We start from the raw sequence: 25,304 nt of genomic DNA on the forward strand, positions 1-25,304 counted from the left end.
TAGAAGATAATTATAAGATAGTAGATTAAACATCAAAGCGATTATTCCATACCTTAAAAAACAATCAAAAATTTGTGGATATATCCAATGTAATGAATAGAAAAAAGGGAAGAAAATTTACTAAAGGGTTTTTAAAAATTTAAAGCAAAAAATATGTCTATATATAATAATAAAATTATATTTACTTAATTAGATAAAAAACAAAATCTAGGAAGAGCAAATGATTGATGTGCCAGATGATGAAGACTAATTATTCAATAGACAAACGCATTTTAATTATGTATTCGCATATTACTTATTTGTTTGATTAATTTATTCATCTACGCTTACAGGTATGAATTACAACGTAGGTAATCAATTCACTTGTCGGTATAGGTAAATATGTAGATAATATATACAACATGTGCATCTAATATTCAATATTACAAATAAGTTAAAATAGTTACAATTTTTAATTACTTTAATTAATTACCAGTCTGGACCATTCCACCTAATACCTTAAAAACCACTCGTAATAAACCATTAAATCTAAAAATAAGTACAAGTTATATTGAAGTCGTCTGTCTTTGTATAACACTTGTGAATTTCGACTTTTAAATCTATAATGTCAATGCAAATTAGTTAATATTAACTGAACCAGTTAGTGAATTGAAAATCAGTGGAATTAGTAAAAAATAAATAAAAGTAAATTCAGAAGAAAAGGACCTATCATTTATACCAACGAACCAACCAATGATTAGCTCAAGCATTGGAACTTCAACGATAAGAAGTAATGTTTTATATTTTAACTGTAATGATATCAATGCAGTTTATAATTAAAAGCATACTTAACGAATTTAAACAAGTTTTACTAATATATAAAACAATCAGTTAATACTTGACTAACTGTTATTTCACAGTGAAATATTTTGTTCGCTGCTTTTTCAATTATTTGTCACTAATTTATTCAGAATGACAACTGATTCATAAGTTTTTTATTTCAGTGGAATGATATAACAATTTTTACCGCTTCACTTTTAGAGAGTATGTTTAATGTATTTAATTTAAACACTTGTTTATTTCAATTACCTATTCGACTTATACATTTTAACTTCATAAACAAAATGGTTGAAGAAATCAATCAATTTGTGTATTTTGCAATTTTAATATTTATGACAATGTCCTTAATGTTTTGGAAAAGTGGGACAATTTAGGAAAAGGCAAATATACTACCTTTTTGTACAGTTTTGGTTGCAATTTCTTGATATAAAAATCAAGGCTTTTGTTATTATTTACTACATACCATTTGGCACAACTTAATCGGCAGGTATATTTATTATTAAGTGTTTAGTGCCTGCTATTTTTATTAAATTTTAAAAAAGGGGTTTTACCAAATGCCTACCTGAAGGTAGTATAAAATCCATTGGAAAAAAGTTCTCAACTACCTTTTGAAATCTTCAAATTATCAATGTGTATTTTAAAACAGAAATGGGTTAACGTCATTAATGCAAAATACATACAATGTAGTAGTCCTTTCTAATAAGTATCTAATTTGAATAAAATAGTAAAAATTGTAACCTTACTTACGAGATCATTAATTTTAATTTCGTTAACGTTTAAAAAAAAATCAGCTTTTCAATGTCCCTGCTCTCTACGTAAATAGAAGACTGTTCGTTGTTAATTGACAATAAGTCATATATAGTCTCAAGGACTAAAACTAAAAGTTTCCGGTACTTTGTGATTGATTAAGAATTTAATGTTACCGTTATCAGTATGCATACACTTCTTTAAAAATTAAAACCGATTAGTTAGTTTAATTAGTTAATACCGTCTATTATTTATCACTTAATGACGTTCTGTAACACCAAGTAAGAGGTAATTTTGTAGATTTGCTTGTTTGATTGCTTGCTGGAGAATGCACACAGGGGCGAATTAGTGATAAATACGTAAAAGAAACCTATAAACGTTTTGTACATAAAAAGCTTAAGCTTACTGACTAACTGATGATCATCGAACCATAGCCGAAACGATTAGGTCATTTTAATCTCAATTAAAGTTGAATGACGTTTGACTCGAAACATATCGAAAATCAAAGAAAGCGTATGAGGTATGACATATTCAGAAAACTTAATCGCCAAGCCACCCTTGAGAATGGCTGCCACAGTTGCAAGCGAAACGTCGAGGAGTTGTCATAGTCAACGGCCAGAAAACCTGAGTTTAGCAATGCACACATTATTTGATGTTCCAGTCAATGGTCATTCGTACCGAGAAAACTACGTATTAAAATTCTAAACCTTACACACTTCTAAGATAATAAAAAATTAGTTTTTTACATAACTTCGTTCAAATAAATATTAATTAAGAATTTTTTTTATATTTTAAACTATTATTGTTTAATTCCTACCTTTTCCAAATTTGAATGCGAAATCTGTGGTCTTGAAATCAGTTAAAGCTGTTCTTCCNATTATTGTTTAATTTCTACTTTTTCCAAATTTGAATGCGAAATCTGTCGTCTGGAAATCAGTTAAAGCTGTTCTTCCTTTTGTCATTAGGTCACAATTATTCAAAGTAGAGGTTACCCTGTCGAAGTTCATAAGGTGATAACGGAGGACGGATATATTTTAACAATGCATCGCATCCCTAACACTCGCCACCCCAGGCGAAAACGGTACCCAATATTTTTACAGCATGGTCTCATAGCCACATCTGCAAATTTCGCAACTCAATCAAGAAATGTTTCAATGGGTAAGTGACAATTACTTATCCCACTACTGGCAGTTCTGAGAGCAAATTGCATTCTTAAATACTTTATTTAACTTGGTCTTTTATTTGTTTTTGTCAATTATTCTTGTTAGTGAAATCGGTTAAAATTTGCATGAAGAAAACACTGGTGAATATTGTTCACCTATCAAGAATATGTTTTCAAAGTTTTGTTAAATTCTTTCTGTCATAACCATCTTAAAATTGTGTTTTTCTGTGAAATTTTCGTAGGAGTATCTATTAATTAAATTAAGGAATACTTTCTGAAGTACTCTACTTATATATCCAAGTCTTGCATCTATTATTTTAAAAATAAACATAAGCTTCCTTACTAAGTTTTGTAGAAAAAATTACAATCGGTTATGCGATTCTAAAAAGAATGCGAGTCTCTTTTGACACTCAATATTATTTCAATCCTTTTGAAAATGTTTTACAATGGATACAATTACCATTAAACTAAAAAAGTCATTTACATTTTCTTTGACAAGTTGTGTATAACGTTTACCTCATTAAATAAATGGCAAGCTTTTTGGATAATTTGGTACACACTATATCAACTAATTAACACATTAATATAATTTTGCCTTGTCCAATGGTGACAATCTAAAACTGTCGTAATACAAGGAAGTGTTTCATGTACAATTGGTTTTGAAAGCAGCTAAATCACTATATTAGTTAACTGTATGTTGTCCATAAAATTTCTGCAGAATGCCAGACGATTTTTCCAAGTTCGTTTTATATAATTAGAGAATGCGAATTTGAGATATGAAATTAAGCGTTACTAGCAATGCACTTTGTACAAGGTCGATGTACTGGAAATTGCTTTTCTCCATGAACTAACATTGGACTTAGTAAGAAAACAGGTTTTACCAATTATCCATATACTACATACTACAAATAGAACACGCTGGTTTAATTATCGTCATAATAATGAATAATTAAGTCAAGCGCCTTTAACTTGAATGCAATTATGGAATTATGAGACAGGAATAACGGAATTAAATCCAATCTCCATCTCAGTGAAGTTAACTCAACCAACGAAAATATATCCCACTTGGACATCTTCAAGTTATTAAAACTTCCTAACATCGATTTGCTTATATTAAGTTTTAACATGCCTACCAAGTTAAACTTTAACTTATAGAAAGAAGGAAAGTTTGAAGGAATATCAAATAAATTAGTGTTGGCGATAAGTTTTGCAGGATTTTTCCTTCGAGTGGTATTGAATTATTACTTTCCTTATTTATTTAGAAACAACTTCTCTTCGAGACATTTTTAATTGCTAACAACAAAAAATATTCAAATTTGTTTTATTGTAAAATAATATACTTAATAATGGAACAGTGATCTAAAATCAATATTATTCAATTGAACTAGACTATTACACTGTTTTAGCTTTTATCCTTTCGGACGCTGGTTATGACATTTGGATGGGGAATTACAGAGGAACCACTTATTCACAGGAACATGTTCGCCTGACAGTACGTGATAATGAATATTGGAATCACAGGTAAAGGGATTAAAACGGCAATTTAATATACTTAATTTACTGTATAAATTTGTAGGGTAGATAATTGTTTTTCTATCTGATACTGTCCTGGACCGTCGTCGGTTGGAATCGCCTCCTAACGTTTCGCCGACCGAATTAGGACAGTATCAGTTCACCTACTGCTCGCGAAAACTTTTATAAATCAGTTTTCTTATAATTAATAACTGTTATTGCCACTTAATATTATGGAAATAACAAAGTAGCAAGCTGAAAGTAAAATCGAATACCTTATGACTTTAACAGGTCAATGTTGTCAAGCTTAAAAAAAATCCTTAAGGGAATTTAGAGCCAGCTTGGAGAAAAAGGGATTTTTATTTAATTTATAATNTTATGTGCCTGGTGAAATATTGTTGTTTAAAGGTTACTTGAATTTGATTTTTTTAAACACATGAATAACTAAAAACAAAAAGTTTTCCTTATTTTCGTCGAATGAATTTTTTTCTTGTTTAAATATACCTTTTTCGCAATAGGAATTTAAGGGGAAATATAAGTAAATTTCGTTTCAAAAATTGTTTGTTATATCCATCAGATTTTGCAAGTAAATTTTCTACTGACGAATGCAGTGCTTATGTACTTATTTTCTAAGAAAATTTAATGCGTCTATTTAACCATATGTGAACACAAGTTTATAAAAACGTTAATAAATAATCAGGATTATATAATGACGGTGATTAGTTTTTAATATTCGTAAAGAACAAAGTTCGTCAAGAAAACACTCCTAATTATGTTTTCAAACAGTAAACATCGACATGAAGTCAAAACAGAACACGGATTTAACGTATTTTAATTAAGTTAATTTCAGTTTAGATCATTTAGGATTAATGGACATACCTGCGATGCTAAATAAAATAGCGGAAGTTACTGGAAAAAAGGGAGAAACAATAGTAATAGGTCATTCATTGGGGACAACCATATCCATGATATACGCTTCAGCTAGGCCAGAAGAAGCAAGGCGCAACATAAAGTTTATGGTACTTCTAGCACCTGCTGCAACTTTAACAAATATGATTTCTCCGTTCCGAATTTTGGCCCCGTTGTCAGAAGCAATATTGGTGAGAGTAGTTAATGTATACTTTTAAAGAATACAGTTTAAGAAAGTACTGTACGCTCAAAAATAACTTCTATAAGTATAATAATTAACGCATAACACAGGGGCCCTCCTCGAATGTTTTTATGGCCTGCGAGATTCACCGTAGTGTTACAAAATATATTTCTTCTAATGGTCGCTGATTTTTGATATCTAGGAAGCCAGATAATTCAGGATGGAAGGAGTAGTAGAGATAAAAAACGGATAAGGGTGCAGGGAACGGTTAATTTAGAAATTACAATAGGATTGTTAAAGGTCTATATCTGGATCAGGACGCTGTATGGGTTGAAATATGATATTACAGGTGAATGATGAGGATACCGTGGATAGAGAGATAGAGGGTAGTTAATAAAAAATAAGTAACATAGGTTGTTAATAGAACACCTTCTCAGACATGAGGGGCTAGCAAGAGACATTTTAGAAGCAGAAATAGGAGTTAAGGGGATATAGGTAGGCCTACATTAGATTACTGTTCACAAATAGTTAAGGATGTGGGATGTTCTGGTTTTAAGGATATACGAAAATTAGCTCAGAAAAGAAAGAGTGGAGATACATGTCCAACCAGTCTTAGGAGAACTCACCTATGTTCATGACGGTGATTATAATAATGGCCAAAGTAATGAAAACCAATACATATAAACATATATTCAAAAATTAACTGTTGAAACTATTACTATTTAGAAGTGTACTGTCAATTAACTTTTGAATAATTATATGTTTTTGTCCGTGACATGGAGAGAAATAGAAAAGAATTGCCTATATTGGAATCACTTTTGAGTAGAATCTTATAAAGAACATGTAACTAAGTCCTTATTCATTTCCCACAAACTTAATATTTTCAAAATAGGGAAACAAATGAGTGTAGTTCAGATAAATAAATTAAAACACATACGGCTGAGTGTAGCAACGCGATTACTAACCATAAATAGTTCGGACGTGTATTTTATTTTTCTAGAAGTAGCTAAATACCCACCTAAATATTTTTTTGGAAACTTATAATTCTACTAAATATGTTTACGATTATCTACAATTCTATTTTAGGACGTCGTTGTATCCAATGACTTGATACGAGTAGTATCATCCCCAAATATAAGCAATCTTTACTCGAGGACACTGTGTTTAGATTCTCCAATTGTCCTGAAGAGATGCGAACAGATTTTCAATATATTCTATGGTCCCTATAGTCAAATGGGCGCAGTATGAATACAACATATATTGGTGAAGATGTCAGCTGATTTAAAAGAGATATATTTACAGGAACTATTACCCGTTTTCTTCTGGCATTTACCAGCAGGAACTAGTGTAAAAGTAATAAGACATGCGGCTGATTTGGTATTGGGAAAATTTCATATGTACGACAACGGTGCCAAGATCAATGAAAGGATATATGGGTCCAAATCGCCACCTGTTTACAATACCAAAAATATAAGAGTTCCTACCCTAATTATGTATGCCGTTAATGATTGGGCATGTGGTAAAAAAGTAAGAAGAAATATTTTTATATTAATTATTGTCAATCATATCCCTGTATAAATGCAAAAGTTTGGAGGTTTAAAACAGTTGAAAGAAAAATGAACTTTGTGTGGATTCCCCCAGGGAAATTCCGAACGACTGGTATAGGTACATGAAGACCCACCTATGTGTATTTTTTTATTAAGTATTTCTTTATCGTGATGCGAGCGTGGATATAATCCAACACCTAGTTACAAATAAATTTAAATTAAACCAAAAGACATAAGTAATAATTTTCCACATAAATGATATAAAATTGATTTTAATTGCTTTGGAATCATATAAAAATCAATTTAATACGTTTACTACGTTTACGGTAAACAAAATTTCAAAAAGATATTTATCCAGGTCGATAACGCCTTAATTTAGCGTTGGGGAATCATTCGTATCTACTGTTGACTTAACATTATTACATTATTATCATTTTAATTAAATTTATAATTGTATTATTGGATTATAAGGAAAATATTAAGAATGTAATTTAACAAATTTTCTTTTTGAAATATCTATAGAGTGACTATCAAACCTTACAAATAGTTTATATAAATAGTACATCATGTCAAAGTTATTCCTTATTTCAGGATGCACTTGTATTAGCGAGCCACATGTCTCCCGAAGTCTTACCATTTGGAATCGCTGAAATTGATATTAAAGATTTTAATCATATGGATTTCCTATACGGATCGGGTGTGAAAAAAATTGTAACTGATAGACTGATGAGACTGTTTGATACACTACACAAGTTACCGATAAAACGTACCCAAAATGTACCTATCCTGTAAATACAAATTATCTAATAATTGTTATAATGATTGTTAAAAATAAAAAATATTTAATTAAGCCTATCTATGTCTCCTTTGTAGTGAAATAATTTTGGAATTTCTCGTTATAGTAACACAAAATAACGTTTCTAACAGAGAAGATATCTTTATAATATCGTTAAATGAACCAATTCTTTCATGATATTCCGTAACACGACGCAGTCTGCAGTTTTTACTAAAAAGAAAACTAATATTATTAATTCCCTAGGTTTTTCTGTCGCTTCGTCCGTGTGAAACTGTTTATTATTATTTATAATAAATACCCTATTAGTTTTGATTCCTTTGCGAGTGTCAAAATAAGTTTGATTGTTCCACAATTCCATGGGATTGCATCAGACCTGATAAATTAATATTAATTTTGACTTGATACCTCCACCCAAAAAAGGGCCTTGACAAACTGACAGACAACGAACTGATCCTATAAGAGATCTTTTTTTCCTTTTGAGGTACGGAACCCTAAAAAGTAGTCTCTCTCATGCAGACAAACAAAAGCTCTTACAGATTCAAAAGGTAGGGAAACAAAACACTTTACATTTATAAATCCTGAAAAAAAAATGGTTTTTGAACAAATAGAACTTAAATTTGATAGATTTCCGTAAAAGAAACTGTCAGATTATCTACATGCAAAATCAAATTGTAAATCTAAAATCGTGCAAGTACTATTGAAGTTAAAGGTAATATATGTGTCTGTATCTACACGTTCTTTGGGAAATTTCTTTATTAGCCTTATTTCTCAGAAAGTTGTGGACGTTTCGAGAAACTTTTCAATATTAAAAATGTAATTAGCTACTGCCTTTGTATGAATAAAGTCGAAAGAACGGCCCCAATCGAACGACCACTGGAATAGGCCTCGATCCGTCGAAGAACAGTTACCCACCTATACGAAGTAGGTCTTCTACGTTTAAGGTCAGTTACAAGCCATTGCTCTCACTTCAAGATCGAGTTCACGGTCGCCACTTGTGTATTTTACCGTACGTGAAAAGTTAGTTAGCTGGTGCAAGCGAAATGCAGTGAAAGATAGTGAAGAAGCGCTCAAAAGTTGGTGATAATGAGTAAAATTTATTTTTGTGCCGCCGTTTGCTTTGTACTTTTGCCGGCAGTTTTACCTGCAAGATATGTGCCGAAATGGAAAAAACAGGTAAATGCAAACAGAAATAGTAAATGGGATAAGCATCTAATTAAGTTAAATTTAATTAATTACTGCGCTAGTAATCCACATCAGTTTTTAATCCATTATTTCAAAAAAGTTTTGCTCAGTTCATTTTTGGACTCAGTATCTGCCTTAACAAACTTTTAATTAATCTAAAAACATCAAACCAGAATGGTCTTAGTGGAACATTAAATTCATCGAGCAATTAGCTATATCCAACTTCCACAACGGATTTCCTCTGCATTGGTACTTGATTATTTATCAATCACCTTTTCTTGTACATTTATGTAATATTAACAAAACTTAAGAACAGGGTTATCGTCGGTTGGGCCTTAAACTAGTTAAAACCTAGCGACCAACCTAAGGAAGATAGTTCCGGCTTAACCTTTACTAAACACCAATTTCTCCCTCTCTCTCTCTTTCCTAATTTTGATGACCAATATACTCCTTTAAAAGATTAATTTTAAAACAAAAGTTAGTTATAATAGTAAAAAAGGATATCATTTAGTCTTTAAACAATTAGGAATAGAGGATTTAAACGAATTAGCTAATTGATAAAATATAATATATAATACGAAGTGCATGATAATATTAATGTCAGAAAGCACCTGGTGGAACCTTTTATTATTTATAGTTTACTTGTCAACATAATAACGCTTAAAATTAAAGTAGAAGCTGAACTTTTATACCATCCAATACCGTAACTATTGTAGGATTTTTTTTAAAGGAGAAACTAATTCAAACTTTCATTTAGGCTTGCGAGGTTCCAACCGCACAAAACGAACATTCCCATTATGTTTGCGATGACGATGGAGAAGTAAAATGTCTCCCAGGATGGACGGGCGATTTATGCGACGTTCCCAAATGTCGTCCAGGATGCGATCCTTTAAACGGTTACTGCAACAGACCAGGAGAATGCCTCTGCAAATTGGGATTTTATGGCGAAAGATGCGACAGGTGTATCCCATTACCAGGATGTCGTCACGGTTACTGCAATGTCAGCTTCGAATGCATTTGCCATAAGGGTTGGGATGGAATATTTTGTTCTGAACGTAAGTATCCACAATAAAAACAAAAACATCCAAGATCATTAAGATAAAAAAAATTTAGGTAATATCGACGAAAAAATGCAATTTAATTTTCACAAATATTTTAATAACTTGCCCGATACGTTTCGCCAAATACTTACTTCATCAGGCGAAATTAGTAACTAGTTAGTATTATTTTTACAAACTTTCTTAAATAAGCAGCTGGTAAACGAGTAGGGGTATGGACAAATTAGGGAGAGGAATTATTACACACTGTTTGGAAATTTAATAGTATAATTTATTAATTTCAAAATTAGCAGCAATGTATACTATTAAATGACCAAAAGGAGTGTAATAATTCCCCTGTCCTAAATTTGTATTAAAAACATATACCACGTCTCGTTTATAGCCTATTTAAAGATTTTTTTAAGTAAAAAATGTTCAATTGTAACTGATACTCTCGGCTATGCCGAAGTCTATGTTTGGCAAGTTAACGAAAAGCTTTTGAAACCCTTTAAAAAAGTATTTTTTGCCAAGTAAAATTCAAGCTTTAATTTTACTGAAATTGAATTCTAAGGAAAAAAGTTGGTTTGATTGATTATATAAAACGCGATCCACCGCTGGTACTAGTTCCTAATTCGATACTTGAATGTTTATTTATTTGGGCACTGGACACCTGTTTAGGGGGCAGTTTTTCTAAGTGAAAGTCGAAAGATACTTTTCTCAATTTTAAGGTACTTATGATGTATGATTCTAAGGTAACTTCATTCCCGTATATTATGTATCACAGTAACAAAGATGATTATTTATTAGTTTGTAAATATAAAGAAATTGTTTTGACCCTATTCAATAGAAAAACCACTACAGGTAAATGAATATATATCTTAGACATCATTCAAGCGCATCGCAAACGCAAGACTTACGGCGAAGTTTTCGTATTAGCAATTTCTATATTCCCGCATACAATTTTCCTTTAAGAATGCATTTTGTATTGAAAATATGAAATGATTTCCCATGCGGAACAGTGACCGTGCAAGTTCGATCTGCTCTTGATTAGATTTTTTTTTAACTATTCATTGTAAAACTGAACATATCCGCATTTAACAAACAATCGGATTGACCTACAGAAAATTCAATTACAGGCAGTATGTATTCTTTATTACAGCAATTTGTCGATCGGACTGCCATCCAAGTCGAGGATACTGCGAATCCCCAGGTGAATGCCGCTGCCGTCTGGGATGGGCAGGACGAAGCTGTACCGAATGTCAAGTTCTTCCCGGCTGTCTCAACGGATACTGCCAGAAACCCTTAGAATGCAAGTGTTATCCGGGTTATACGGGGATTTTGTGTCAAACGCGTAAGTCAAGAAAATCGATTGTTGTCCAATCTAGCGAGACATTGACCACTTTATTTTTTTTTGCAGCGATTTGTTCAGCTACTTGCGATCGACGAAGAGGATACTGTAGAAAACCTGGCGAATGTCGGTAAGTCTATGTTTTGTGATACTCCTAATGTTTGATAGCTTGTAATATCCGTATTTAATTTATGATTTCTCCTTTTAAAAAAATTAAACGAACTTAAATAATTGTACGTTTGAAAATAATAATCACGCATTATAATAATGAAAACAATATCCATAAATAGCGGACAGGATAAGGGTAACACTTTTGAAAAAAAGTGGGCATTGTTTCGTCTATTTTTATTAAACGAAGCAAACTGTTATGAAAATAACATGCATGTGAAAATAATATAATAAGGAAACTGCAATAAGCAAACACAAATATAATATAAAGAAGACTCACCCCCTTATTATCCCAACATACCTTACAAAAACAGCGTACTCGTCCACTTTAATTGTGGGCATTATCAACAAGTGAATGTGGAGATTATTTTAAAAGTCTCAATGTAATTTCTTCACGAGCTGAAGGTTAAAAATTAATCAAAGGAAAATGGCTTTCTGCCAGACTCTTTGGAATTTCTGATAGTTTCCGACGTGTATTAGATTAAAAGTCTTAATTAGCACTTTAGAAAATACCACAAGTGGCGCAGTAAACGCCATCTGTAGCACGATGCTACATTTTAAGATTACGTATGCTCCAACAAGGTCCATTTAAATATATGGATATCTACTTGCTGAACGAATCCCGGCGTAGCCAACCTCAACGTGATAGGCACGTTACCATAATTGAATAAAATAATTCGAAGTGGTCTGTATTCTGCCGAAACTGCCAGACGCGGATCGCAGACCAACTTTTACCTGCTGTCTGTCTGTTCTAAAACGCACTGTTAAGACGCGCTGATGAGATCCAAAAAGATCGAAATCGCGATCCGCGTCTGGCCGTTTCGACAGAATACAGACCACTTCGAATTATTTTATTCAATTTGCACTGTCCTAAAAACTCATCATTTTGAGATATGATCCCTCAAAGTTGCATTTTTCCATAAGGAATTCCAATTATATACCTATTATACGTACTGAATACATTCAACTACATATGCATATGTCGATGTGTTATACCTATGTACATTGCATATTATGGATGTGTCATAGTTTCTGAGCAGGGATGATAATGCAGTCTAGTACACCTCAAAGTCATAGTGCACTTATGGAGAATGTTGGTGAACTCGGAGATGTGATAAGACACCAATACACAATATAAAACTTGTAGTATATGAATCTAAGTTTGGTTACAACTACACTTTTAGTTTTCATGCGTTTAATAAACAATAGATTTTGTGTTGATTACACCCCTGAGCTACGCTATGACGTTGAAGTGTAGTTCACTTTTGCAGAATGCATTACCAATTTTTTCATAAGGATCTAGCAGGATTTTTTGATATTGCTGTATGCTCCGAAGAATATGATTTATCTATTAATAAATGTAAGAGTTACTATTTGAAATTTTTACGGAGGCGTCATTAGATGATTAGTCGAGGAAGAAAGAATTTTCGAATGTTTAGATGTAAATTTTAAAATTGAGTTTCCTGTTTTTTAACGAAACAATTATGTTTTGTATAATATATAAAACAAATTAAAGCTAATTAATGCTGCACAAATTTAGAGGATTATTCTACACTTTAACTTATTGTAGATACCTTCATTATATAATGTTGTTTAGAGTATTTTATTTATAAAACATTAAGTAAGCAAACGAGATATGTATTATTTTTACTAAAGGTAAAAAAATTTGGTGGAGGTGCTGGGACAAATAAATATTTCATATTGTTTACCACAATAAACAATTGCTTCATTCTCAACTGTAATAGCAAAATCTAAACGTAGCATTTTATTACTAATTTAACCATCAGAAACTTGAAGTATTAAATAAAATATTAACATAGATTTTAACTTAAAGGTATAAAGATTAGATATTACCTTATGAAAGTGAAATTACCTTAGGTTGTAGTAAAGCATATTTGGTTGCATATCGGGTGGGTAAATTTTATCTCCTAATGTTATTAAAAATAGTTTTCTTAAAACATATAAGATGAATATAGGTACATGATTTATAGGAAAACATCTCAAGAAGGAATTCTTTTTAAAGAAATTTTTATCAGTTACAAAAACAAAGGTGCTTAAAACTTTCAATTCACTCTTTCTTTGTAGAATTTCTTCATTTTGTTATATTTAAAGCTTCCATTATTAACTAGTCTCCTTTTTAAATCATATGTAGTACGAAATATGTAGCATATTCAAAAATTTTTTACTAATGGATAACTTAGAATAAATAAATTAGATTTTATTTTAGTCAGTCTTAATTAAAGGGATTAAACGGAACATTATTTTAATTATGCTTTCCTGTAACATGAATTTGNGCTATTTTTTTTAATTGTACTTTACTATAGAAATAAACCGTGGAAAATAAACATAAATGTTTCTTCTATACAATTGAGCACTATATTCTCTTTTAGCTTCTTTTGATCTATTTTAATAATGGAGAGTCACATTGTTTTAGTTTGAAGGATACATAAAAGAAATCGTTTGCTTCTTCGTGCAGAACAAATATTTGTCTATAATATGTAGTACGAAATATGTAGCATATTCAAAAATTTTTTACTAATGGATAACTTAGAATAAATAAATTAGATTTTATTTTAGTCAGTCTTAATTAAAGGGATTAAACGGAACATTATTTTAATTATGCTTTCCTGTAACATGAATTTGTCATTAAATTCCTTTAACTTTATTAAAATTTCGAAGGAATAATTAACTATATACCATCTGTATATGGAATGAACTACTTCCCAATCAATTGAATCACTTTGGTATTCCTTTGGTAGTCATTATTATCTAATTCCTGCCCCACGGGTTCTCTATCTCATAAAATGTTTTTGCCATGTGATGTGATGTAACAACACTATTAACCTACAACTGAAATCCAGTGACGTAACTGTAACAGATGGTTATATGCGGCATTTTCTTTAAAAAAAATCTGTTCGGCAAAAGTAAAACAAGTTTCAAGAATTTTTACTAGTTCCTGCAACAAGTCTTGATAATCGCGAAGTTCATTGCCCATCTAGTGGAAAAGAAGAAGAAATGTATGACAAGTTTGCATGTCAGGAAGGCGTTTCTGTGGAAATTACAAATGCTGATAGTCAATTACTTTTAATGTACGATTTATTTAAATTTATTAGTATATTATAATTAAGGATGCTTAATTAAGTTCGAATTTATTTTTTTTTATATATCTCAACATTTTCTGACGGTGCATACATTAAATTGCTTTCCAGTTTGTGTAGAACTGCGTCAACAGTCGTTACAAGGGTAAAAAATGTTGATCTCTTATTAAATCGATATAACGACACTTTTTCTTTATTTTTGTGAACATTCGCTAAGCTTTTGATTATTAATTTATCATGAATAAATAATAATAAATAAATTTATCAAATTATATAAATTGGTAGAGTTTGCCTATTCTATTATCCTGGATGTGGTCTAATGTTCGATTCTTAAAATTTAGTTTTCATTATAAAGAACATAAACCAGCGAAAGTTTTTAGTCAATCTTATTACAATACATAGGTAAACAAAAAATAATGTATATAATTCTAAATAAGCCAATGAATGTTCAAAGCCAAAGAGAACCTACTTTATTTACAACGCTTGAACTTGGACAGTTGAAAATCTGTGAACATTTATTATTGTTTTATTAATCTTACTTCAAATATTACTTCATTTCTCTGAAAGGAATGGCCTATTTGTAGGTCTACCTATCGTGAGTGATTATGAGTTACAGTCACTTTTGTGAAGTAGTTACATAGCCGCGGGGAACAGAACCCACTTTTGAATGCAATTTTCTGAGCCAATTCCTGATTTTTTCACCAGATGAAACTAACCAGTTTGTTAAAGATAACTGTTATTTATTCGATTATTTGAAATTACATACGCATACTTCGAAAGATAATTTTAGTATGATAAACTACATAAAAATAGCGATAAGTAATATGTTGGTAAACGAAATCCGTCTTCCTTAAAACATACCATACGTATAAATAAATATAATATTTCCGCAACATCTTGTTTATTTCCTTTTTTAAGCAGGATGAATAATTTACTTAATCAGCGTGTTTTCAGATCATGCAGTTTACAAGAAATACTTTCTAACTGTTCTTTCCTTCGTAAAACTGGTTTATCTATCGTTAGGCGAAGCATCGAAGTGCACAGCTATTGGTCATTTGTAAAAATCGCAAAATATAGAAGATTTAATTTGATTTCACTTCCTTTTATGTTCGCATTGTCCTTTAAATATCGTCCATTAGATTTTATAAGCGAAAGGAATCCCTCATTTTAGGTGTGTTCTATGTCATGCTCTCGCACGTACATACGTTACGCGTTTTCCGGTTCAACAATTTCTGTATTCGTCTCACCGAACAACTTTCCTTAAAGTTCAATCAGTTCAGTATCATAAAACCATATACCTACCAACATTATCATTTTATGACACGCTTTCCCAAATGCAGATCAAAAGAATTCTACTTTAAATTTTTTCTTAAACGGAAACTGCCTTTTCTATTAATAGTAATTTTCAGTTTTCAAATGTCAAACAATACATCACTGATTTCTTTAAAAATCTTCATCTGTGACTTTAGATTTCTATATACAGTTTTAATTATAAACCACAAAACAATAAGTTACAAGCTATTTCTATTGTAATTACAGTTAATAACAGATTCATTTAATACTAATTTAAAATCCAGGAGAGGGGTCACGGGATCAGCCGAACAATAGTTTAGATATTTAACAACAGATAATGAATTATGTGACAAAGCCAAACTAGCAGATGCTTCAAAGAAAGAATTAAAGATCAAAGAAACAGCTTTGAAAATAAAAACTCTAATTTGACTTACACAAAATTCGAAAATCTCAAAATTAAGAAATTAAATATGTTATTAGATTTACATATATAGCAATGATCAAACAGGCGTAGACCATTATTAATTTTGAATCTGTTATTAAGTTGTAAGTACATTACTTCTTCCATTTGAGGAAACCACAGTAGGTACGGTGAATAGTGGCACAATAAATATTTTTGTTACTTGTTTAGTGTTCTCTTTTCTTCCTTATTATGAAGTTACAGTATTTAAAATTTTAGACAATTAAATTTTTCAATGGGGTTATAAACTTGTAGATATAATTAACAGTAGTTATAATTAAACAAGAGAACGGAAACTCTGTCAATTAGTTCCACAGGAGATTTTACTAAAATATGTAGCATTACAAAGGTTCAATTCTTTTACTAATTTCTTAGAGACTCTATGAAGAACAATAAACAAGAGTCACATTGTTTTAGTTTGAAGGATACATAAAAGAAATCGTTTGCTTCTTCGTGCAGAACAAATATTTGTCTATAACATATGCGAAGTATAACAATGCAAATATGCATCTTCTTGTATTCGTCTTGACCTCTTGACAATCGTATTACAATTGTTGTGGTAATATCGTATAGGTATTGCATATCCAAATACAAATACATATGTAGGTGCAACAGAAATTACTTTTCTTTTATATTAATCTTTTACTTTAAATAAACATAAAGTTTACTAATATTTACCGTATATGAACCAATCTTTATGAAAAGTAGTTAGTATGTATGAAAGAAGAATACTCGGTGTGAAATCAAAGTTAAGAAGGGGTTTATTTTTCAAGAAACAACCGTCAACGTCTCGTCAGGCTAGTTCTTTAACGTTAATAATAAAGTCGTAAAGCAAATTGACATTATAAAAACTGTCTTTGACAAACCTCGACAACAAGGCGAAACGTTGGCGGTTGTTTTTTTTACTATAATCCTTCTTGCATTTGATTTCACATCGAGTATTAAACAGAGGAAAAACTGAGAATAGAATTAAAGTAGACCACCATTTATAAAAAAAAATGTTTATTTACATGATGACTATAAAAAAAATTGTAAAACATATCACAAGTGGTGCAAAATGAAACAAGTATTTCGTACATACTAGTGACTTAATATTTAGACTTATAACTTCCCAACGAGATACTGCTGTAACTTGAACCACCTCCGTATGATTTTCCGAAACCAATTCCGCTACCGTGGCCTCCAGAGTAGCCTCCACCGAATCCTCCGCTATAACCACCTCCGTGACCTCCGCTGTAGCCACCTCCCAATCCTCCGCTGTAGCCACCTCCCAATCCTCCGCTGTAGCCACCTCCAAATCCTCCGCCGTAACCACCTCCAATTCCTCCACTATATGCAATTCCAACGCCTCCTCCAAGACCTCCACCGACTCCTCCACCGAAACCACCACCTCCACCAGATACCACAACTGGTTGAGCTACAGGAACGACAACGGTTTGTGGCACCCTAACTGGAACAGGTTGTGCAATGTGAACGGCGTAAGGTTGGGGAACGGAAACGGGCACTGGTTGTGCAACTGGGACTGGCACCGGTTGTGGCACTGGGACTGGAACTGGTCTATTGACCGTAACGGGAACAGCTCGTGGAACGGCGACAGGCTGAGGTACTGGAACTCGTACTTGTACAGCTCTTGGCACATCAACGGGATAAGGTTGGGGGACTGGATAAGGTACTGGGCGATTTACAGTAACTGGATAAGGTTGTGCAACTGCAACTGGAACAGCTTGGTTTACAGTCGACACAGAGGTACCAGCGTCGGATACTGCTCTACCACCGCCGACTCCACCTGCTCCAATTCCTCCACCTAATCCTCCCCCTAATCCTCCCCCTAATCCTCCTCCTAATCCTCCTCCAAAACCTCCGTCGCCTCCATAGCCGCCGCTACTGTATCCAATTCCTCCACCGATTCCGGCTGAGTATCCACCACCGTATCCGCCTCCAATTCCTCCTCCTAGTCCTCCATGTCCTCCTCCATATCCTCCTCCAATTCCTCCTCCCAGTCCTCCATGTCCTCCTCCATATCCTCCTCCAATTGAGTAGGAGGCTTCCGAAATTCCCCTCTTTTCGGTTTTCTTACCCTTATTTTCACACCAACCTGAACCAACAACTGCTAAAAGCAGCGCGGCAACCTAATAAATAAATTAATTGTAATTTGTCATTCTTACATCTTATCGAGTTTTCCTAAGAACTTACCACAAAAGGTTTCATGTCTGATCTCGAAGAGTAGCGTGTGTGGAATGATGCCTCAGTCTACTCTAGGTGTCTTTTTATACGATTTAAAATGGTGAGGGTTACTCTAATTTACTTTCACTGGGCGGATGCGTCTCTAGGATACACAGACACATTTACACCAAACGAATTAATTCTATTCAGAACCATTGGGTAGTAATTAAAATTATTTATCGTCGAGGTTGTTTCCTTTTTTTCAATTTTCATGAAAATATTACCTTATAAAGTTTACTTATCGTTATTAAATACCAAAGGAAATTGGCCATACATCAGTAGAAATATTTCGGAAAAATTATTTCTTTATTAACGCCCAGTCTGAACATTTAGTCCTACGTGCATGTGTATACGAAAATTGAAGAAAACATTTCCTATAATTGGTAGATATTAAAAGGAATAATGTTTTTTTTTTACTTGGTTCACAAAGAAAAACAAACTGACGCTCTGATTATAATAAAACTCATAAAGTGTTTTTACAATAAATATTATTAAAATACGGTTTCAAAAATAATAGATATGTGAATAGCATGGCTTCATAACTTCAAAAATAAGACGAATTCTACGTTCGCAACTAGTTAGTCTTGTTCATGATAAGAAAAAGAAACTTATATATTAATAGCTTTTACAAGAAAGTATTACTTGTGTGAAAAACAACGATGCACTTTTCGCCTTAATTATATGTATGCAAAATATCACCTCCACTTCAACAAATCAATCGATTTATATTTATCTTAATGAGATGGTAATTAGTTCCATTTGTTTCGGAAGTTATTAACATTGATAAGTAATGAAAATCTTGTTTTCCGTAATATTATTTTAGCGGCATTTAAAGTGGACTGTTCAAGTTTCATGTAGAAACTAATGAATGCAAGAAGCTTTCGAAATGTTTATTAGATAAAATCGTAACCTTCTCCTATCGGACGTCGTACACTATTAAATGCTCATGCTCTTCAGAAAAAAGCAACACACCCGTTACTATAAATCACACTCTATTAAAGGTATGGAGAAATTTGCGATGTTATGGGAATTATTCAGTTGGTTCTTTTATTAATTTAAAAACTGTCAAACTGATTTCTAGAGAATTATACAATCGCAAAGTGAAAAATTTGACCAACGGTATTTTTAAAGTCACCATTTATTTTTTTTTCACTCGACGTCAACGTTAATGCCTCTATTTATTATAAAGGTACTAAAGAATTTTAAGAGAGCTTAAAAAAATACTGGAAAAGACTTTGTATTTGCTTTCGCTTCTAAAACTGAATTGTTTTGTTTATTCTACTCATAATAATTCATAATAATTCATTTCCAAAAGTATGGAAAAAGTAAGTAATGGTTAATAAATAGTTAACGTTGTGTTTGTAGAGAAACAGAATTAGCGATTATTAACGTTAATTGTATATTTATGTTGAAATATTCCCATAATATATGCTGTGGTTTTCAGTATTTCGGACTAACATTAATCAGAATACCTAAATAGGTTCTAGAAAAAAAAATCACGTTTTATTAAGGTTAAAATCTTTATCATCTTACTTCAATAATTACTTCACTTACCTGACTATCATTATGAGGCTTTTTTAATAAAATAAAGTCCCTTTATCTCATCTTTCAATTAATACAAATGACACAAAGGGATCTTCAAAGACGACAAAAAACTAAATTGTATTAAAATAATTGTTTTAGTTGCAGTTTTTAATAATTATTAGGTATTTACCTATCTATATCATACATTGATCTAACAATCCGATAGTTGAATCTTTATCTGTTTTATAAGTACGTATATAGATAATGACTAAGAAGTGCTGAAAATCTGTTATGATGACTGTTTATGAAAGTTGCGAAATAAATCTATATAAAATACATAGAATAGATATTCCTCGGGTAGTAAATTTATATTTTTTTAAGAACTGAAACTTTCACCTACTACATAGTTTGCCATATATTTTATTCAAGTCCAAGCTGAATGGTCATATTGAAATGTCAATACAAAGATATTAATGCGGAAAATACCTCCAAAGGAACCCAAAATGTCATTCATTTGTAAATTATGTGTGTTACACAGCACATTTAGTAAAAATTAACTGTCATGCTCTTCCTTTTTCAGGTTGTTTATGACAATTTAGATATATTAAACACTGTAATAAAAATATTAAGATGTTTCCCATAATTTTAAAATAAGTAGTTAATGAGGAATCAAGGTTCAAGTTCTACTTACAATCAGTCATTAATCAAGTTATACTATTACACAGCGCGTTTTTATTTTCTGAATAAAGGATTTAATAAACAAATAGGAACAATACTGCTAAGACGGGAGCGTTAATCAACCGATAATCGTTAATAAGGAACACGTCCAACACGTGAAAACATTGGTGATTTTTAATTAAAGTTATAGATCATACGACAACAACCTGTACATCGAAAGAAAGCGCGTTAATAAAATTCCATCCTTTAATTAGACATTTTAATAGTTAGGCATTTCTTACGATCAGCGTATCGAATGCTATCGTTAAATAACTAATTGTAAGCAATAAAACTAATGAAATTGTCTAGCATAACGTGTTAATTTTTAGACAAATTATTTTGCTCAGTTAATCAAGAAACTAGTACATAAATCATGTAATATACTACATCCAGGCATCTATATGTAGAATTGAATTGTTGTAGTTTTATTTCCAATTACAAGCACTAAATGTAAATGTAATTGATACGATAAGAAGTGCACGTTTGCTTTTTTATAAAAAAATTTGAGAACAAAAGTCATTGTTGTGTCATGTAAACAAAGTGTCAAATATTGTCTTACTCTTATTGAATATATGGAGGAATCATTATATAATTGAAATAAATATGTAAAGATTATTCGTTGCGTTCTATTAATTAATTCTTTTGCAATTTGTGTCTTTAATATCATGATATGGTTTTGTAATGTTTTATAGATGAACGTTATAATTTACTGTCAGTGTTGCCCTATTATAAATGATCATTTTACATGATATTCAGCATGTCTGTTATAAATTTAGATGTGTTAAAAGTAACACAAGTACACATTTCTTTTATTGGTTTACGCCAGGAGCAAATTTATGCAAATTAGACCATTATATTCTTACACCGATACATATCGCCAAACTCATAACTAGACGCATTGGTTTCAACATCATTCGGCTTCAGCAATATTTGCATTAAAAATCAATTTCTAAATCCCTATATTTCGTATTTGTCATAATTTCCATACTAAAATGAAAGAGACTGTCAATTATTTATTGTATTAGAAATGCCGTACGATGCAGAACTACACTGTGCATATTATACAGATGCAGTCAACTTTATATAAATTTTGAGTTACAAAAAAATCATTTAACCTTTCTAAAACATAATGCATATTAAAATCAAACGCAGAAAGGGATATAAAAAAAGTTAATATCCTTGATCAGCAACTAGCCATCTAGAAATAGAAAACTTTCTTGTTTAGATATTAAAAAAAAAACGAAGATTAAAATATTTTTCAAGCAAAATTAGTATGACATTTAACTTTAGTTATTAATATTATTTTATTAAAATGCAAAACGTATGAAAGCTTTTGAAGTTTACATGAAAAAGAAAAACGGAATTAGTTACATTAACTTAGTCATTGTGCAGTTATAGTTTGTAGGTACATATCATTGCGTAAGAGATAATACCAGAGTATTAAGAAGTGAAGCTTTTGGGTATGAAAATCTAAAAATTTTCTTTTCTGTCTTCTTCATTATTGCAAGATATGATTGTAATTAATGGCATCGAAGTACAAATTAATCGTTTGCAAAGATTAATGAGTCGTGAAGAATATCACTAAATTCACGGATTCTCGATTATTATAATTACGGGTCTTTGGTATACTATACCAGGTGAAACAATTATCCAACAAACAATTTCCCAGCGTGAAAGGCGTGTTCAAAAAGCACTCTTCGTTCACATGGATAAGGAAATGGAGTAAGTAACAGACATCACAAAAGTTTGCGCTTACAACGAAAAAAATGCTATTGGACCACGATTTACATTATTAGAAAGCACAAAACTATATACTTTTGTATGTGTCTTATGTATCTTAAAATGGGTGGCACTGGTACTGCACATGCATAAAAAAAAATGAGTAAATTACTTTCAGTAGAGCGTAACAAGTACTACATAATGATAGACAGTTATTTTAAATGTTAACTGAATTACAAAGCCGTATATGGATTTTAAATAACATACAATTAAAGAGCTAATCGTATATAAGTAAAAAGTTGATAGCAATGTATGTACTTGAATAAAATTTTATAGATATCATCTGCCATAAAATTGGATTGCACAAAAGTATTAAAAAAATACTTTTGATTCAACTCTAATTATTCTTAAATTAGGTATTGATCGTAAAATAAACAAAATTTTTCAGAACTTAAATAACCTGATGATAGTTTCATTTTCTCAAGAATTTGTTGAAAAACCCTATTTTCCCATTTTCATAAACCTTTATTATAATAAGTCAGTCTCAATTAACAATCAAATGCTAACTGTAATTTTAAATCAAAATTAAACTGATATAAACAAGTAAATCTGTAAACACTACATTTAAGAAATCTTATTTTTTTTAAGCAATCAGCCCAGATGAGAAGATTTAATCTGATTTTCTAATATCATTTACATATTATAGTAGCATAAAAACGTAAAAAGAATAATTTGCTCAAAATATTTAGATTGAACATTTAGGTATTATTTTGATGATAGTCTAACAGTCAAAAGAATTTTATCGATAAATTCGAATATCGATTGTGTATTGATTTTTTTATTCATAAATAATAACGTAATTAGTGAAAATTTTGACGAATGTAAACAATATTGCCTGCAAACAAAACTTGTTAGAAGATAAAATTTAAGACAGTTTTTTTCTAATATTATTGTATTATTTTTTCAAAATATCACCGGCAATTTCAGTTCTTGATTACAACAATTCGAGTAAAGTTATCTAGCACACCTATGGTTATTATCGTTTTTTAACGACTCAAACTAACTGAAAATACTGGAGCAAGGGCAAAAGTGAAAGAATAATTAACCATCAATTTGCCTTCTGAAGGAGAACTGAAAATATAGGTTTCTTATTTCGTTAATTTTTAGCACAATTAGTTCTGATGCTAAATTATCTTGTATTTGTGTTCAGATGCAAGGTGGGATGGTGGGGTAAAAATTGCAACAAATGCTACCCGTACCCCGGTTGTGTCAATGGGGACTGCAACAGACCGTGGGAATGCAACTGTAGACTTGGATGGGGAGGGCTACTGTGCGACGAACGTAAGTATTGATTCAATTCATTTCAAATTAAAAAGGGAATATCGATTTATAAAAACGTAGGTCTCAAAAATTTTGTTTACTTATTACATTTAAAATTCTAAATCTCATTGTGTGAAATGTCCCAATAGTTTATGAGATTTCACTAAATAAAATGAAACAACGAAATAAAATAATAATAATATAGTCTTTGGGGTTCATTGCTTGTATTAAGAAAGATCATTATCTTATATAAGAAAAAAATAACTAATTAATTTTCTTTTCTTAATTTCAAACTTCTTAAAGTAAAAGAAATCAGAGAATTGTCACGTTTTTCAAAAAAAAAAAAAAAACTGTTAGCAAATACGATAACAAACAACATTTAGGGAGTTACGAAAATAATTTTTTTAAAAACCTTATTCTTTAAGAAATGCAAAATACCTTTTGAAACTGAATAAACATTTCTTTTATAATTCTTCATATTTCCTGATGCATATTCAGTTTGATTCCGTCCAAGTGAACAAATTTGAAGAACACCTTTTCAGTAAATAGTACGTTTCTATAAAGACTAAAATAAGCATACCAAAATGTTACTTTCATTTTGCAAAAAGAAATAAAAGAAGAACGGTAACTCATAGATACTTTGTCTAGATATTAAGCTTTGTCTAATTTCAGCTTTAGACTTTTGTGACAAGAACCCGAGCATATGTCAAAACGACGCCAAATGTATTTCGTTAACCAAAGAAGATGGAAGCTACAAATGCTTGTGTAGAGAAGGAACAAGGGGCAGAAATTGCGAGATCATCATGAACCCATCTATGATGTATCCTACAACTACTTTGTCAACAACTAAATCAACCCCTATATCTAATGTCACATTAACTTCTTCTACCATGTCAACATCCTTAACCACAGACTCGGAAATTAATGAATTTGGCAATAACCAAACAGACTTAGAAGATCAAAGTTTGATTAACCATGATATTGATAACGAAACTCGTTGATAAAAAAAATTTGTCCTGCTAGTCTTCTAGGTACCTACTAATAGTAAAGCAATAAGTAACATACAACCTAAGTATCCACTATTTATTATTAAACTAATTTATTGTTTATTTATTTATGCTATTTTTTTTAATTGTACTTTACTATAGAAATAAACCGTGGAAAATAAACATAAATGTTTCTTCTATACAATTGAGCACTATATTCTCTTTTAGCTTCTTTTGATCTATTTTAATAATGGAATACAAGTTTGAAGGCAGATGGACAGGGTTGCTACATACGTTAATAATATTTTCCCATAAGAAGTATCATGAAGTACAATACTCTGAGCTAATACGAAGTTTTGTACTTGAAACTAAATGGGGGAAAACTTTTTTTATATTCTATTTTCAGTTCAATAACTGATCAGGTAACTGGTTTCTGGAATAGTTTTTATATAGCTAAAATCTTCTGAAAACTTTGTAGAATTGTTAATAGAAAATTGAGAGATGAAGTCCAAATTCTCTAGAAATTGAAATGCATACCATTTGTTTGATGGGTTAT

The 25,304-nt window shown here is 31.1% G+C and overlaps 3 protein-coding genes across 3 annotated transcripts in view; 2 read left to right on the top strand and 1 right to left on the bottom strand.

Annotated features, from left to right (window-relative positions):
• LOC112904856 (lipase 3-like) overlaps positions 1-7,727 on the top strand; it is a 10,281-nt gene extending 2,554 nt beyond the window's left edge. The window contains exons 2-7 of the mRNA XM_025975960.1: positions 2,532-2,724; positions 4,135-4,249; positions 5,091-5,340; positions 6,417-6,572; positions 6,633-6,857; positions 7,469-7,727. Coding sequence (XP_025831745.1) covers positions 2,532-2,724; positions 4,135-4,249; positions 5,091-5,340; positions 6,417-6,572; positions 6,633-6,857; positions 7,469-7,669 — 1,140 coding nt within the window. The 3' untranslated portion in view covers positions 7,670-7,727. The remainder of the gene's footprint in view (positions 1-2,531; positions 2,725-4,134; positions 4,250-5,090; positions 5,341-6,416; positions 6,573-6,632; positions 6,858-7,468) is intronic.
• Positions 7,728-8,573: 846 nt separating this feature from the next.
• LOC108733317 (delta-like protein C) lies at positions 8,574-24,923 on the top strand. Its single transcript, XM_018464418.1, has 6 exons — positions 8,574-8,846; positions 9,613-9,910; positions 11,052-11,243; positions 11,310-11,370; positions 23,653-23,783; positions 24,435-24,923. Exons 1-6 carry the CDS (start codon positions 8,757-8,759, stop codon positions 24,761-24,763), a joined length of 1,101 nt encoding a protein of 366 aa, XP_018319920.1. The 5' UTR covers positions 8,574-8,756; the 3' UTR covers positions 24,764-24,923.
• LOC108733318 (glycine-rich cell wall structural protein-like) lies at positions 17,245-18,484 on the bottom strand. The gene is made up of 2 exons (XM_018464419.1): positions 18,453-18,484; positions 17,245-18,388 (listed from the first exon to the last, which is right to left on the bottom strand). The coding sequence occupies exons 1-2, from the start codon at positions 18,465-18,467 to the stop codon at positions 17,348-17,350; spliced, it is 1,056 nt and encodes a 351-aa protein (XP_018319921.1). The 5' UTR covers positions 18,468-18,484; the 3' UTR covers positions 17,245-17,347.
• Positions 24,924-25,304: the final 381 nt, after the last annotated feature.

Source organism: Agrilus planipennis, unplaced genomic scaffold (genome assembly GCF_000699045.2).
Source record: "Agrilus planipennis isolate EAB-ADULT unplaced genomic scaffold, Apla_2.0 scaffold12, whole genome shotgun sequence".
Taxonomy (NCBI): domain Eukaryota; kingdom Metazoa; phylum Arthropoda; class Insecta; order Coleoptera; family Buprestidae; genus Agrilus; species Agrilus planipennis.

Bases quoted from the DNA above. Each gene is read 5' to 3' on its own strand.
- LOC108733317 (XM_018464418.1), top strand. From the start codon at position 8,757: ATGAGTAAAATTTATTTTTGTGCCGCCGTTTGCTTTGTACTTTTGCCG. The intron at 8,847-9,612 runs GTAAATGCAAAC...ACTTTCATTTAG, and splicing joins TGCCGAAATGGAAAAAACAG to GCTTGCGAGGTTCCAACCGC. The intron at 11,244-11,309 runs GTAAGTCAAGAA...TTTTTTTTGCAG, and splicing joins GGGGATTTTGTGTCAAACGC to CGATTTGTTCAGCTACTTGC.